The sequence below is a fragment of the Guillardia theta genome (assembly GCF_000315625.1).
Source record: "Guillardia theta CCMP2712 unplaced genomic scaffold GUITHscaffold_29, whole genome shotgun sequence".
Classification (NCBI taxonomy): Eukaryota; class Cryptophyceae; order Pyrenomonadales; family Geminigeraceae; genus Guillardia; species Guillardia theta.
In genome coordinates, this window is record NW_005434645.1 from 662154 (window position 1) to 677164 (window position 15011).

Genomic DNA, 15011 nt, shown 5'->3' on the forward strand with positions numbered 1-15011 from the left:
GAGGACGAGGAGGACGAGGAGGAGGAGGAGGAGGAGGGGCAGGGGCAGGGGCAGGGGCAGGGGCAGGGGCAGGGGCAGGGGCAGGGGCAGGGGCAGGAGCAGCATGGCTGGTCTACCGATTGCAGGTCGGTGCCATTGGCGGTCTTGATGGTAGAAACCTCTCGCAGGCGGATCCTGGCAGCAGACAGTTCTCTCTCTACCTTCTTGAGCTGCAGCTGCAGCTGAAGCTTCTCGTCTTGCGCGTGCTCGAGGACAGTCAGCGCGTTAGCCCTCTCATGCTCCAGCTCGCTGAGGAGAGCCATCTTTTCGTGCTCTTCCTTCCTCACCCTCTGCTGCTCCTCCTTCAGCTCCTCTCTGTTGCTCCTCAACTCTGAAGCCAGCAGCTTCACCTCCCTCTCCTTGTGCTTCAGACATGCGTGCATGTCAACAAGGTCGCTCTTCAGCTCGCTTCCCAGCACGTGGAAGGCGTCAACTGTCTGCGCGATCTCCGAGTGACACTTCCTTCCCCTCTCCCGGGCCTCCATCATTCTTCTCCTGCTCTCCTCCTTGTCCAGCTCCAGCTGGGCCTTTCTGTTTGACAAGGTGTCAACCTCCAGCTCCAGGTTGCAGCGCAGGAGCGCGTGCTCGTGAAGCATCTGCTTGCTGTTCCCCACCTCTCTCCTCAGCTGCCTGTTCTCTGCTACCAGCCTCTCCACCTTCCGCGCCTGCTCCTGCACCGCATCCTCCATGGCAAGGTAACTCTCCATCCCTTCACGTCGCACGCTCGCAACCTCCTCCACCAGCTCCTTCGCCCTCATCTCCGACAACTTGACCTTTCCCTGCAGGCCCCGGCACCTGCTCTCGAGCTCCCGAGCTCTCCTCTCCACTTCGCTCGCCATGCTTCTCAGCGCCTCCTCGGTGCTGGCAGCTCGAGTCCTGATCGCCACCTCCGCTTCCCCTCGAGCTTGCAGGCTGATGTGCGCCTTGAGCAGCGACTCCCTTAGCTCCTCCCGCTCTCCTTCCAGCGAGCTGAGAGTCTTTCTCAGCTGCCCGTACTCATACCGCGCTCCTTGCAGCAGGGAGTAGGAGGACTTGTGCGCTCGGTTCAGCTCCTCTACCACCAGCTGCAGCTCTTGCTCGACATCCCACACCTGACCCTGAAGGAGGCTGCAGCAGGAGCGGACCTCCGCACCCCACCTGTCCCTCAGGCTGCTCAGCTCTCGATTTCTCTCCAGCAGCTTCTCCTTCTCTCTTTCCTTCATGCCCAGAAGCAGCTCCAGCTCTCTCGCCCTCGCATCCTTCGCCTCCCCCGCCTCCTGCAGGTCCCGCAGCTTCCGCTGTGAGGCAGCAGCCTCGATCTCCATCCTCCGGTACAGGTCTGCGCGCTCCTCCTCCTCCCTCAGCAGCTCCTTCTGCGCCTTGTCCAACGCGCTCCACCGGGTCTCAGCCAGGGCTCGCGATTCAGCAGCAGAGCGTTTGAGCTCGTTGACCTCCAGCAGCGCGTCCTGCAGCCGCTGGTGCAAGACTTTGTTCTCCTCCTCCAGCTCCGACGCTTTCTCCGAGGAAGACACCAGCTGACGGGTCAGCTCGGCTTCTCGCTCCTCTGCTCCGCTCAGCCTCCTCCTCAGCTCCACCTCGGAGCTGGCGAACGCCCTCCGGACATTCTCAACCTCCTCCTGCGCCTCCACCAGCTCCTCCTCTGCCTTCCTGTGCTGGACCTCGAGCTGGAGCCAGCTTTGGTGTCGCTTCGCTAGCGCCTGTTTGAGCTCCTCCACCTCCCCTTCCAGCTGGGTTCTCTGCTGCTCCCCTGCCTCCCTCAAAGCTGCGAGCTGACCCTCCAGCTCTCCTCTCTCCTGCTGGCTGTTGGCTGAGAGAACCCGCAGCCTCCCGTCGGCACCGGCAAGTTTGACCTGCACGCGCAGTCAACAGCGATGGGGATGGAGGAGGAGGAGGAGGAGTGAGACAAGAGGATGTACGTTATGGCAGGAACTGACGGGCAAAGAGAGGAGGTCGAAGAGAGAGGGGGGAGGAGAGGAGAGGAGGAGGAAGGAGAGCGGGGGGAAAGGGGGGGGATTAACGAATGGAGGGTGGACAAGAAACGGTGAGTAGGGCGGAAGACAGGCGGGGGCAGACAAGGAGGAAGAGGAGGGAGGACGTGTGTATCTTACCCGAAGATCTTTTTCCACCTCCTTCCTCGCGCACAGACTTTCCTCGAGGTGTTTCAACTGCTCGCCAAGATCTTCCAGCTCCAAGTTCTTCCTCGTAAGCTCCTCCTCCAGCTTCAGCCGCTGCTTCCTCTGCTTCTCCTCTGCGCTCCTGTGCTGACTCCCAGCAGCCTCCGTGAAGTTTCTGAGCTCGTCCAGCTGGAGGAGGACGGAGCGAACTTCGGTTGTCAGTGCCTGCAGCTGAGACTTTACAGCTCCCCTGAGATTCTCAGCGTCGCTCCTCGCATGCCGCAGCTTCTGCTCCAGGAAGACGCTGTTTGACTGTCCCTGCATCAGCTCGCCCCTGAGCTCCGCTACCAGCTGCTGGTTCGCCTCCTCCCTCCTCCTCCCCTCTGCCTCCAGCTGCTTGCGCTCACTCTGCTCCTCCTTCAGCCTCATCCTCGTCGTCGCTAGCTCCTGCTCCCCTCGCTGAATCTCTCTCTCCTTGCTCTCCACGCGATCCGACAGGTTGCCCAGCTGGTATCGGAGCTTGTCCAGTTCGCAGGACGCGGAGGTCAGAGAGTCGTTGATCTCTCGGTTCTTGCTCTCGAGCTGGCCGCTCAGAGTCTCCAGCCTGTCAAACTTGTCAAACTCTGATGGGGAAAGTCCTCAGGGCGAGTTTCACCTGGACCTCTGCTGCTCGGAGTTTGACAGGCTGTTCTTAAGAGATGCCAGCTGGCCTGAGAGCTCAGCGATCTGCTTGTCTCGCGCAAAGATTCCTTCGCTCTTCTCCCTGCTCCTCTCGTTCAGCTCCTCGTTCAGCCGCTTCAGCTCCCCGATCTGCAAGTTCAGCGCATCCTCCTCCCTCCCAGCCGCTGAGAGCCGCTCCTCCATGCTCGCCCTGACCTCACGCAGCTGCTGCTCCTTCTCCTCCAGCTGAGCCTCTGCCTGCGCCAAGTTCGAGCTGAGCCGACGAATTTCGGCGTCGAGGGAGCTGATCGCGTCCTCCTGGAGGAGGCGGAGCTTCGCCATCTCACCCTGCAGCGCCTCCTCCCTCCCCTGCATCTCAGCACGAAGACTCTCCATGCGGTCTGCGCTCTCCCGCACGAACGTCTCGTGCTGGCTCGTAGCATCGCCCAGGCTCTGCTGCATCCTTGCTCGCTCCTCCTCAAGCAGGGAGAGCTTCCTCTCCAGCTCGTCCCTCCCGCTCTCTGCTGCTGCAAGATCCTTGCGAAGCGCCTGCAGCTGGTCCACCATCTCTTGCTTCTCCCTCTCCGCCCCATCTGCCTCCTCCTCCCTCCTCTTCTTTGCCTCCTTCTCTTTCTCTTCCTGTCAGTCTTGTCAGTGAGGGCCCGCATACAAATATTCCTTCACCATCTTCTTTGCCCAGCTGCACTCCAGCTCTCCCAACCTGACCTCGAAGCTGCTCGAGAGCTCGTCGATCTTGATGCTCGTCGACTTCTTCTCATCCTCCAGCAGACTCTTCAGCTCGTCAATGCACTCCTGCGCCGTCCTTTGCTCCGATCTCGCAGCCTGAGCCAGCAATTAGCGAAAGGGAGTAGGGAGTCTGGAGAACACTTGTTCTTTCTCTGCGAGCTGACGATCAAAGGACGCTTGTCTCCCATCGAGCTCCTCCCTCAGCCTCTTCAAGTAGATCTCCTGCAGCGATGATAGGCCCTCCAGCTCCTGCACATGGTCCCGCAAGTTTTCTTCCACCTCCTCATTCCATTCAATGAGCTGTGCCAAGGGGTCAGGAGATGCTCTTTCCCTTCCCTCCACTCACACTCGCGATCAGGCTCTCGAGCTCGGCGATCGAGTTGTTCCCTGCTGCTGCCTTGACCGCTCCCTGCAGCTCGGCCAGTTTCATGAAGACTCCTTTGATCTTGCTCGCAACGAGTCAACGGACTCCCCGCAGAAGCAGCTTCACCTTCTCGACAGACCGGATGTCCGACCTGTGCATGCTGTACGTCTGCGCTTCTTTCCCCCGTTTCTGGATCTCGATGCGAAGAGCTGACCCGATCACGTCGGATCCTCGCAGCCTGACCCTCGTCGTCATCCTCACAAGGTCAAGGGAGGAAGGGAGCTCACAGCGGAATCACTGAGGAGGCGGTGACAGGTTGAAGCCCCGACGACCCCGTGGGGTCGATGGCGCGGACGATATCGCCCTTCTCGATGCGTCCTCCCTCGTGTACCCTGAGAGCGCCGCCATCAGCTTGTTGCCCTCACATGCCCTCCCCTCGCATGACCTGAACGCCGGACCTCCCGGGACTACCATGGTGATCTCGCAGCCTTCCAGCACAATACCTGCATCACAGACCATGAGTCCTCGGTCATTCCATATTGTCCTGCTCTCACCTACTGTAGACTTGATGGGAAGAACCTTGCCTGAATCCTTCACGCTGAACTTCTGACCGAGCTGTTTCTGTCTCTCCGCCATGGGAGTCTTGAGGTGCCGATCGACCTCCCCCAGCCAATCTGACGGCTCATCGAGGACAACAGGATCTCTTCCTGAACGTTCTCCCCTTGAGGCTTCTTCCCCTCCCCCTCCTCCCCCTCTGTTTGCCATAGGGCGGCGGTACGATTTTGGGTTGTTGACCACCGGCAGATGACCTGAGGCGGGTCTAGACTGACCATCATCAAGTTCCGCGGGCCGACAGTGCCGAGGCCCCGGCGTGACCCGGAGTCCGACTCAGTGTCAGAGTCATCATAATGATCGCCGTCATCCGTGGCCGCAGATGATGGCGGCCCGGGCGCGGCCCATGCGGGCGCTGACTCGGACACACTGCTCAGTGCGCCCGGCCCGGCTGCGGGGGGGCCGGCTGCGGGGGGTCAGTCCGGCGGCGCCGGGTCCTCAGCGGTCATGGTCAACAGTCACAGTTCAACCGTTTCAAGTTCATGTAGTCGTAGTCGGTCGGACATCAAAGACTAAGATCGCTGGGCCTTGATCCCCTACAAAGATGCTCCCGTTGGGCAAGGAAGCGATCGCGTTGACCTGAGCACAGAAGTTGAGTAGATAGTAGAAGAGCATCGGCAACGCCAGTTCACCTGGGATGTACATTTGAGGGTCAAGCAGTTGTGTGAGTGATATCTCGTCCCTCGCTGCACGCTGCTGCTGCCAGCCATGGTGTCCATCGATGCCAGCAATGACTCCCGCATCTCCTCTGGAAACGCGTCCAGCGGCTGCCTCGAGCTGCTGGGCTGGCTCAACTCTGTCACCGTCACAACCCCGTCGCTTCCTCCGCTCAACAGGATCCGCGATGAGTCTCCGAACTCTGCCTGCCGTCGGGCACACCATGGAAGTATCAGCAACACAAACATGCTGAGATCAAAGCATCACCCAAGCAACTGCTGATATCATGTTGCTAGCAGCCTCAAACTCGTGCAGACACGACTTGCCCTGGACCAACAAGGATTCTTTGAGAACAGATGGAAAAAAGCTCTCAAGATGGAGAAGTGTGAAATGAAGAGGGTGGGGGTGATGGTTGGGGTGGGAGTGGGAGTCACCTCTATGTCGAGCACAACAACATTCCCATCCCCGAGCCCAGCAGCAACCACATTGCCGCTGGGTTGACATGAAAGGCAATATGGGAACCTGGGGTTAACTGGCGCAAACGAGCTCAGCCTCAAGTAGCCAGTGAGCGACAGAGACTGACCCATCTGATTCTTGTTTTGCGAGGAAGAAGATGTCGTCACGTAGCAGAACAGCTGCTTGATCTTGTTGAAGTTCCAGTGCACCACCTCCATCAACCTTCACGCCTCACGCCTGGCCCGCCCCCTCCAGCAGCTACCTTCCCGTCCAGCCCGGCTGAGACAGCTTGCCATGGAGTGCCGCGACGGAAGCAGATGCTCGAGCAGATGTTCGAGTGAGCCTGAAGACCACTGGTCAACCTCTTGCATGCATAGCTCCTCCTGCACCGGCGAAATCTTTCGGAGCAACTTGGGTTTCCGCAAGTCATATACAGCAATCTCTCCGTTGTCGTCCCCTGCTGCCATCCTGTCGATGGCGCCTTCCATGATGATCTATCATTCCAGTGAGTGGGCAGCAACCTTGGCCACAGATCCGAGGATCGTACTTCGTTGACGTCATCGAAGTGTACGTCGTTGAACGCGAAGGCAGCTTTCCGGCTCACCAAGGCTGGGTCTCGTACATCGAAAAGAGAGATCTGCGGGTGAGAAGGAGAGAATGATCCAGTCAGTCTTTTCCGAGACATCAACGTGCAGCAAAGACGAATGACAACGAATGAACTCAAGAGACAACTGCTTCTCCTCCTCTACCTTGTTCTCGTACGCAACTCCGACCAAATGTTCAAAGTCCCCGGTGCCTGAGCAAACGCTGGAAACCTCTACCTATGTCGCGCAGGCTCAGGAATTACAGTATCCAGGCAGTGAGCATGACTGATAAGAATCTAGGCAGACCAACCTCCGTGTCACCCCTCTCCTGCCGCACAAGGAAACAACGGATGCTGCGGTTTCGCTCGAGGTCCCATAGACGTCCGGTTCCTGCCACAACAAGTCTGACGACGCTCCTCTACAGGGAAAAAGCTCTCTCCCTCCCTCCAATCCACCCCTCCCTCCCCCCCCCACCCCCCTCTCCTCCCCCACGCGCTCTCTCGCTCTCTGTCTCGTTCTCCCTCACTCACCGTCCTCGCTACCCGACAGCAGCTGGTCCTCTCCTCTCCTCCTCACCGACGTCACGCTCCCCTTGTGCCCTTGCAGCCTCCTGCCTCCATCCGCCATGCTTCCACTCATCCCCCTCAGTCCCGAGTCGCTTAGGACTCACTCCTGGACTCACTCACTGTCATCAGTCCCGGCCCGGAACCTGCCGGGTCCGACACGGATCATCGGATTCACAGTGTCAGTGTCAACTTGATCAGCGACCGTGCACACTGTTGAAGCCTACGGGCCGGGCCGTCCGGCCCGGGCCGCCACTGAGTCCGACCGGCGCAGTACCGTGAAACGGCCCGATCATCGGTGCCCGGCCCGGCGGTCCGGCTGACTGGTGTGACCGTCTCTGGCCGCTGAGTGAGCCATCCTCCTTCCGGACGGACAGTCTTCCCGCCGGGCCCCGCGACCGGGCCCGGTCGCTGCCAGGCCCAGTAGCACCGCCGGTAAGCTGTACGGCAGTAGTAAACAAAACTATATCATTGTATCAGTTTTTTTTTCAGTCACGGGGGGTTGCGATCACTCATGGGGAAAGGACTCAATGGTGCCATAAATGGAGGCGCCTCCATTGTTGTCACTTGAATCCCCGGAAGATTCTTCAAGAGGTTGGAGGGGTGGTGACACTATCTTGTGCAGGATGGTAGGGGTGATCACAGGGGAAATAGGGGGTGGTGGTGGCTAGATGTAACAGAGTAAAGGTAGGGTAATTTTTAAAAGAAAGTGCTCAATCTACTTAGGTGGGTAGGGGTGTGTTGGGGACCGTCGATTTAAAAGGTCAAAGGAAGTTCATCGGGGGGGTAGTGGCAGGAGGGGTGGTGGTGATCTTTTGGGGAAAGTTAGGGTGGCGTTTTGTTCAACAAGCGGGGAAGAAGAACAGAGCGATCGGAGAGAAAGGGTAAGGAGAAGAAGAAGCGGATAGACACGAGTGAAGTAGAAGCAAGCAAGACACAAGGACACAACGAGAAGAAACGATTGCTACAGAAGAAAGATACCCAGACTGAGCTAACTTCAAAGGACACGTAAGGAGGAAAGATGCCGGGTTCATCCTTTCTTATCCTCCATCATCTCGTTCTGCTGCTCCTCATTGACCTTGCCTTTCTTCCTCGCTGCCATGGGTACGCGTCATACATCGGCTGCTCAGGAAGCATCAGCGTGGGTACGAAATACCGGCATCATGGGACGGTAGCCTCCAGCAGCTCCGTCACGATTCGCTTGAGCTCTGCTGCTTGCGGGTCCTCTATCACAGCTGGATCGTCGCAGTCCATCAGCTTCCCCGCCTCAGGCGAGTACATCGTGAGGACTAGCTCAGGAGGCTGCGGGGTCAACTCAATCCCATCGGTGAGCCTTCCTAGCAGTGGGTCCTTTACTCTCTCAGCCGTGTGGAGCACGGGAGGAACAGTCTACCGGGTCCCAGACTGCACCTACACCATCGCACCAGCCTCTTGTCCGGCAGGACAGTACATGAGCGGCGGGTGAGCTCTGAGGTGCATGGACTTCATCTTCTGACACGCCTTGTCCTACAGGTCCTGCCAGTCGTGCCCGGCCCACTCAACGTCGCCCGCAGGAAGCACTTCTGCCAGCGCTTGTCAGTGCTCCCCCGGGTATGAGGGATCAGGCTGTACCGCATGCCCTGCCGGCACCTTCAAGGACTCCACTGGCAACTCACAGTGCAGCTCATGCCCTGCTGGCACATACTCAGCAGCTGTTGGTGCTACGTCCTCCTCTTCATGCCAACCATGTCGAGCGGGAACCTATTCCTCGTCGTTAGGAGCCACTTCAGCCGGAGTCTGCGTCGACTGCCCGGCCTCGTACTACTCATCAACTCCGGGAGCAACGTCTTCAAACACATGTGTCAAGTGCCCTCAGAGCGCGTTTCAGACTGATGCGGGCTCGTCTACTTGCAAGCACTGCGGACCAGGAACGTTCAGCCCAGACACAACATCCTCTATCTGCCAGATGTGCACTCCAGGAACGTTTTCAAAGAATGCGGGAACGACCTCAGACACGACTTGCACGCAATGCGCAGCTGGTTCATACGCTGCTGCCTCGGGATCCTCTACTTGCACTCTCTGTGCCGGGGGAACTTACAGTGGGAGTATCGGGGCTTCATCCTCCTCTGTCTGCCTGCCATGCAGAGCAGGGTCTTACAGCGAGCCAGGAGCAACGTCGTCCTCGTCGTGTCAGCCATGCAGGCCAGGAACGTACGCCAGCTCTATGGGACAGGCCCAGTGTACAGCTTGTCCTTTGGGGACTTACATGAACGCGACAGGATCCACCTCAGCTTCCGGTTGTCTCTCCTGCTCTCCCGGAAGCTTCTCCGACGGTCCCTCAGCCTCCTGCTCTCTGTGTCTTGAGGGGACTTACCAGGCGAACGCGCAAGCGTCCTCGTGCGACTCGTGCCCGTCAGGCATGACGTCGCTCGTCGGCTCCTCGTCCTGCAACATCTCGCTGAAGGACTTGTCCTGGGGGAAGTTTGACATGTCGACGGCCAGTAAGGTTGTGACGCTGACGCTGAGGTTCCCTCTGATCACCTCAAACTTCACCTACGACAAGGCCCTCCTGTCTCGCAAGGCGATCGCTCTCGCGTCTGGCGTCCAGCTCGACTCCATCGAGATCCAGAGCGTCGCCGCGGGCCCGACCTCACGCAGGAGCTCGTCGACAGACGTGGAGTACTTGATCGACGCCACGAGCTCAGACCCGAGCAAGGTGTTGGCGATGCTCGACGCCGGGAGGATCAACACGGCCCTGGCCGTCTACGGTCTTCCTCTTGTGCAGGTTCAATCCCCCGCCTCCTTGAAAGGCAGCCTTCCTTCCACCACCCCATCATCCTCCAACAGCTTTCAGCTGTATGTGTATGGCTGCCTTGTCGCTCTTGCTGTGATACTGGGAGGGGTGATCGTCTGCTTCTGCGTCTACAACAGGAGAGGATGCTGTGAGGCTAAGCTGGAGGAGAGGCAAGCGAGAAAGAGGCTGTCGACCAGCATCGCTCCTCTTCTACCCATCACCATCAGCAATGCGGCGGTCCCCAAAAAGCCCGAAGAGAGAGACCTGGAGATGGGAGAGATCCACTCGCTTGACCGGAGCTCTTGTCAGCTAGTGTTCCAGGTCGACGGCATCGCTCTCCTCAAGAAAGGCGAGCTTGCGATCGAGAAGACGCTCTCGAGCAAGAGCCAGTCGAAGTCAATCTATCAAGCGATGTGGAAGCAGCAGGGAGGTAAGATCCGGACGGTGACGGTGACGTCCACCAAGGACAAGGGGGACAGGCTGCATGAGAGTGCGTGTCTGCGCGACGCTGTGAGGAAGGCAGGCAAGCACGAGCACATCGTGGAGCTGCTGGGAGTAGCGCAGAACGAGCCCGTGGGCTTCAACTCGCTGGTCATGGAGTTCTCCTCCATGGGATCGCTTGACCGCGTCCTGCAGACGGCCAAGGCAGGTGGGAGCGGAGTGAGCAACGTGGTGCTGGTGGAGGCAGCGAAGCAGGCATGCGAGGGGATGCTGCACCTGCATCAGAACGGCATCATCCACTGCAACCTCGCGGCTCACAACCTGATGGTGATGAGCTTCCATGCCAGCGACTACCGGAGCGTGCGCGTCAAGGTCGCCGACTACCTCTCCTCGCTCTTCCTTCCCCGCCGGGGGGAGAGGACGCAGGGGCGCGTGAGCTCGAGGGAGGACGACGTGCGGTGGCAGGCGCCGGAGACGATCTCGTCGGGGACGCACTCGTCCAAGAGCGACGTGTGGTCGTACGGCATCGTGCTGTGGCAGATCTGGTCCATGGGATCGCTGCCCTTCCCCCACCTCAAGACGCCGCGAGAGGTGAAGGACCGCGTGCTCCGAGGAGAGGTCCCAGGAAGGCTGCCCAGCTCGACGTGTCCTGACAAGGTGTACTCGACCATGGAGCTGTGCTGGGGGCAGCAGCCGCACAAGCGAACCTCGTTCCTGCTGCTGCGAGCGATGCTCAAGGAAGTAAACCGTGAGGTGCTGGTGAGCAGGGAGCCCAGGAAAAAACGCGGGGGTAAATGATATTGAGCTTTTGATTTTTTTCTAGTTGTACATTCTTGTGGTTTATGTTTATAAACTTTCAATTTTCCCGTCTGCTTGCGTCATCCTACCATCTCAGCAGCACAGCGAGCGCAAGAGGGCAGGGAGTTTGTAACTGTCCTCCCTCCTCACCCTTCGCTCCTCTCCCCCCAGCCCCCCTGCACTCTCCCTCCTCTCCTCCTGCCCGGCTTCTTCACGGGTTGGTCCTGCTTCACCAGCTGGGCCTCTGCTTCTTGTTCCTCGCAGAAGCGAGAGAGGAAGGGAAGATCCTCGCTCGCTCGCTCGCTTCCACCCACCCGTCGAAACCTGCACCCCCTTGCATCCGCCACGTACTCGAGCTGCACTTGATCTAACGAGGACGTAGAGGAGGAGGAGGAGGCAGAGCTGACTTCTTCCTTGCCCAAGGGAACAGCATACACAACCCGGAAGGGGTCGTGGAAGCCGCTGCGAGCTATGAGATACACGTGGGAGACGAGGAACGAAGACTTCTCCCAGCTCGCCTCTAGCTGGGCTATGGGTGGGCCTTCTAGCGTCTTCCATTGCCCGAGGGAGAGGTGAGGAACAAACCGCTGGAACCTCGCAATGCTGTCGTCGCAATGCGGGAAGGCCTGCAGGAGGAGGCGGTAGAGTTGCTGTAGCGGAGCATCCTCCTCCTCTCCCCTCGCCCCCGCCTGCTCCTGCTTCTCAGCTGCACCGTCCTCAGGCTTGAGCCACAGCGTGTGGCTGTACTTGGAGTGCTGAAAGCTGCTCATGCTGGCAAGGCTCACAGTGAAGGGCTTCATCCTCCGCAGCGCCTGCTCCGCCCTGGCGGCTGCAACAGGAAACTCATGCTCGGGGACGAAGGGGTAGAGAACGTTGACGTGCGGGGGCCAGCGGAGGAAGCTCTTGTCGTGAACTGACCGAATCTCCTGCATGCTCGGCCACAAGTCGCCAGGAGGGATCAGGCAGAGAGCGCTCTGCACGACCTTTGAGGGAGAGGACGAGGACGAGGAGGAAGCTTTCTGCTCCAGAGGAGGTCGAGCTTGTTGATCCCTGCGCGCTCCCTGCTGCCCCCTCGCGCTTCCCCTGCTGCTGTCTCCCTCCTCCTCCCTTCCTCCAGGTTGCCGACTCTCTTTGCCCTGCTGTGAAGGAGCGCTTGAGATTCCCACCTCCTCCTCGGGCAGCTCGAGATGTCGCACGACGACATCAAACCTGCTCCTGTCCAGCTTCTCCTGCATGGTGATGGCAAGGGACACAGAGCGATGCTTGCCGCCATGGCACCCAAAGAAGATCGCCACCTCCTCCTCCTCTCCCCCTCCCTCCCTCCCTCTCTCGATGAAATCAAGACTCTCCTGCAGCAGCGCCTGAGCTTTCCCGTCCTCCATTACGAACTCGCGTACGCAGAGCTCGCGTCCCGTCCTCTCTCGCAAGCTTGCTTCATGGTAGGGGTTGCGCTCAATGCTGCGACAGTCAAGAACCCTGACGGCAGACTCCCCAGCTGCTGCTCCTACTTCTGCTCTGTAGCTCTTGAGGATCTGCTCTTCGTTCCGATTCTTGTAACCGAAGGAAGTAAGTCGAACTCGACGTCTCCTTCGTGCTCCTGCTCCTGCTCCTGCTCCTGCTCCTGCTCCTGCTCCTGCTCCTGCTCCTGCTCCTGCTCCTGCTCCTGCTCCTGCTCCTGCTCCTGCTCCTGCTCCTGCTCCTGCTCCTGCTCCTGCTACACCTGCTCCTGCTCCCGCTCCCGCTCCTGCTCCTGCTCCTACTCCCATTGCCCGAGATGCGTTCCATCGTAGAATCTTGTCTGCAAGGAGGAGAGGGATCTGATCTCTGTTCTGCTCCGTCAGCCGGATCAGCTCGACTCCTCGCATCCTCTTCGCCTCTTCGATTAATCCTCCTCCCTTCTCGGCGATCGTCGCCACCGCAAACATCTCGTTATGCTGCAGACTCCGCGTCAAGATACGTCGCATCCTGCTGCTGAAGGTTTCGGATAGGAGCTCCATTCTCCCGATCTCATCCACAAGCACCACGTCTCCTCCTCCTCCTCCTCTCTCATCCACTATGCTCAAACTTGTTCGCATGCTGTCTTCCATGCCCGGAACGTTGATGGCGTACCTCCCCACAGTCGGCAACTCCCCGGTTTCTTCTTTGTCATTGAGCGTGGCCATGCGCGTCTCTGCTCCTGATCGCACGTCGAGCAGAGAGAACCCGGAGCGACGTCCTCTCCCGTCCCTCTCCTCCCTCGTGATGAAGCCATGCAGCCCCGCCGCCTCTTCGCCCTGCCCCCAACCACTGTGCATGCGCAAGCCTGGTGTGAACTTGACATTCCATGGCGGCAGCGGAGGAAGAGGAGGAGCTTGAAGAGAGGATCGGAGAGGGGGAGGAGGAGGAGGAGGAGGAGACTGCAGCATGGCTAGCAGGCGCAGCATAGCGCTCGTCTTACCGCATGCTGGCGGTCCTGTCAGCAGCACAGCCGGCATGGCGAGTTAGGACCTTATCGGACTTTTGAACTAGGGGGTTAGATGCGTAGATTATCTTGAGCAATCGGGGGTGGGGTGGTCGCAAGGGCATATAAAGAGGAGAGGCGGGGGAGGAGAGGAGAAGTGGAGGGGGGGGAGACGGAGGAGGAAACGACAGACGAGAGAGGAACGAGAGGATACCGAGCAGGAGGTCAAGAGGACAGTAAGAAACAGGAGGTGAAGCACATCAGGATGAAGGATAGAAACTGTACTAGAGGTGCACTGGAGCATGACTCTAAAGCGATGGCAGGGCAGGATGGCAGAAGCTTTCAGCAGGACGGCAATGATCGTAAGTGATGCGGAGGAAAGTTCTTCTAGGCTGACACGTGCTCCAGAGTCTCTACCGTAAGATACTCCGTCTGCATAAACGCGTCCTGCCGAATGTGAGCAATAACCTCAGTTCACCTCTGCTACTCCCCCTCCCCCTCCCATGCCCCCCTCCCTTTCCCTTTCCCTTTTCCTCTCTCCCTCACCCCCTCTCCCTCCCCCTCACCCTCCCTCCTTTTCTCTCTCCCTCTTCCCATCTCCTCCTCCCTCTTTCTCTCTTTCTCTTCCCCTCCATCTCGTCCTTCCCCCTCGCCCTCGCCCGTTCCTCTCGTCCCTCGCGCATCGCAGTGGCATCTATCTGCGCCATTGAACGTCCTCTGCTCTCTCCCCCCCTCCTCGTCTGACAGCGTGTGGGGCAGGAGATGAAGGAGCTCGGGGACTCCTATGTGAGGAGCGAGTTCAAGCAGCACAAGAAGGCCAAGGTGGGGGAGGTGAAGGTGTTTGCGCGGCAGTGGAAGGAGTATCTCTACACCATCGAAGCTCAGGCAGCCAGTGGGACCTTTGGGCGGAACTTGCGGGAGGAGGAGGCAGCGCACTTGAACCAGGAGCAGAAAGAGAACCTGAAGAGACTGGAGGAGGAGGCGAAGAGAGCGGGGGAGAACTGAAAGAATCAGTCGATGAGGGGGAGATGAGAGGAGGACACGTCAACAGGAGATATCCAGGGAGAACTACATTGAGCAGGTGGGGAGGGAGGAAGCGAAGCTGGTGATGGTGGTTGTCATGTTCACAGGGAAGAAAGAAGGGGGTGGTGAAGAGCAAGGGAAGGAGGAGGAAGAGGAGGCGGCGGCGGAGGAGAAGGAGGAGGAGGAGGAGGAGGAGGAGGAGGAGGAGGAGGAGTAAACGAGAGAATCATCGGAAGTGGTTGAGTTTATCGTCCTCATCTACATCCTTGTCCTCTACTTGCCGAACCCTTTGCTCGCAGGCTTCTTGTCCTTCTTGCCCTGGCGTTTCGTCATGGAACACTCGCATGGGGAAAGGGCAGGGAAGGGAAAAAGTGGTCTGAGAAGAGGTGGAGAGTAGAGGAGCAGGAAATCTGGAGCTGGAGGTGAGTAGGAGAAGTTTGTTCCACCTTTGCGGCCTTGCGCCTAAGAGAACGATTTCCGAAGGCCATGGAGGGATCCATCTGAAGCGCGAGTGAGAGAGCAGCAGAAGCAGCAGAAGCAGCAGGAGCAGCAGCAGGAGCAGCAGCAGCAGCAGCAGCAGCAGCAGCAGGTGAAGCAGCAGCAGCAGGTGAAGCAGCAGCAGCAGCAGCAGCAGCAGCAGCAGCAGCAGGGATCTTTCATTACCTCGGCATTTGGCATTGGAGGCCCTTGACCTGCTGCCTGTGCACCCATAGCCATCTAGCAGCAGGTGAGAGGAGAAA

The 15011-nt window shown here is 59.0% G+C and overlaps 5 protein-coding genes across 5 annotated transcripts in view; 3 read left to right on the forward strand and 2 right to left on the reverse strand.

Annotated features, from left to right (window-relative positions):
* Positions 1-8402: 8402 nt before the first annotated feature.
* Positions 8403-9176, forward strand: GUITHDRAFT_52191 (hypothetical protein; the record flags this gene model as incomplete). The annotated part of the gene is made up of 1 exon (XM_005833706.1): positions 8403-9176. A coding segment is annotated over one exon (774 nt), but the record flags the coding sequence as incomplete, so codon positions are not given.
* Positions 9177-9980: 804 nt separating this feature from the next.
* On the forward strand, positions 9981-10808 carry GUITHDRAFT_70280 (hypothetical protein; the record flags this gene model as incomplete). Its single annotated transcript, XM_005833707.1, has 1 exon — positions 9981-10808. One exon carries the CDS (start codon positions 9981-9983, stop codon positions 10806-10808), a length of 828 nt encoding a protein of 275 aa, XP_005833764.1.
* A 413-nt stretch (positions 10809-11221) lies between these two features.
* On the reverse strand, positions 11222-11788 carry GUITHDRAFT_51502 (hypothetical protein; the record flags this gene model as incomplete). The annotated part of the gene is made up of 1 exon (XM_005833708.1): positions 11222-11788. A coding segment is annotated over one exon (567 nt), but the record flags the coding sequence as incomplete, so codon positions are not given.
* Positions 11789-13577: 1789 nt separating this feature from the next.
* On the forward strand, positions 13578-14253 carry GUITHDRAFT_138126 (hypothetical protein; the record flags this gene model as incomplete). The annotated part of the gene is made up of 3 exons (XM_005833709.1): positions 13578-13610; positions 13657-13704; positions 14008-14253. The coding sequence occupies 3 exons, from the start codon at positions 13578-13580 to the stop codon at positions 14251-14253; spliced, it is 327 nt and encodes a 108-aa protein (XP_005833766.1).
* A 245-nt stretch (positions 14254-14498) lies between these two features.
* The window catches only part of GUITHDRAFT_201020 (hypothetical protein), a gene marked incomplete at its 5' end in the record, with an annotated part of 5707 nt that continues 5194 nt past the window's right edge, over positions 14499-15011 (reverse strand). The window contains 3 exons of the mRNA XM_005833722.1: positions 14499-14589; positions 14718-14771; positions 14935-14988. Coding sequence (XP_005833779.1) covers positions 14545-14589; positions 14718-14771; positions 14935-14988 — 153 coding nt within the window. The 3' untranslated portion in view covers positions 14499-14544. The remainder of the gene's footprint in view (positions 14590-14717; positions 14772-14934; positions 14989-15011) is intronic.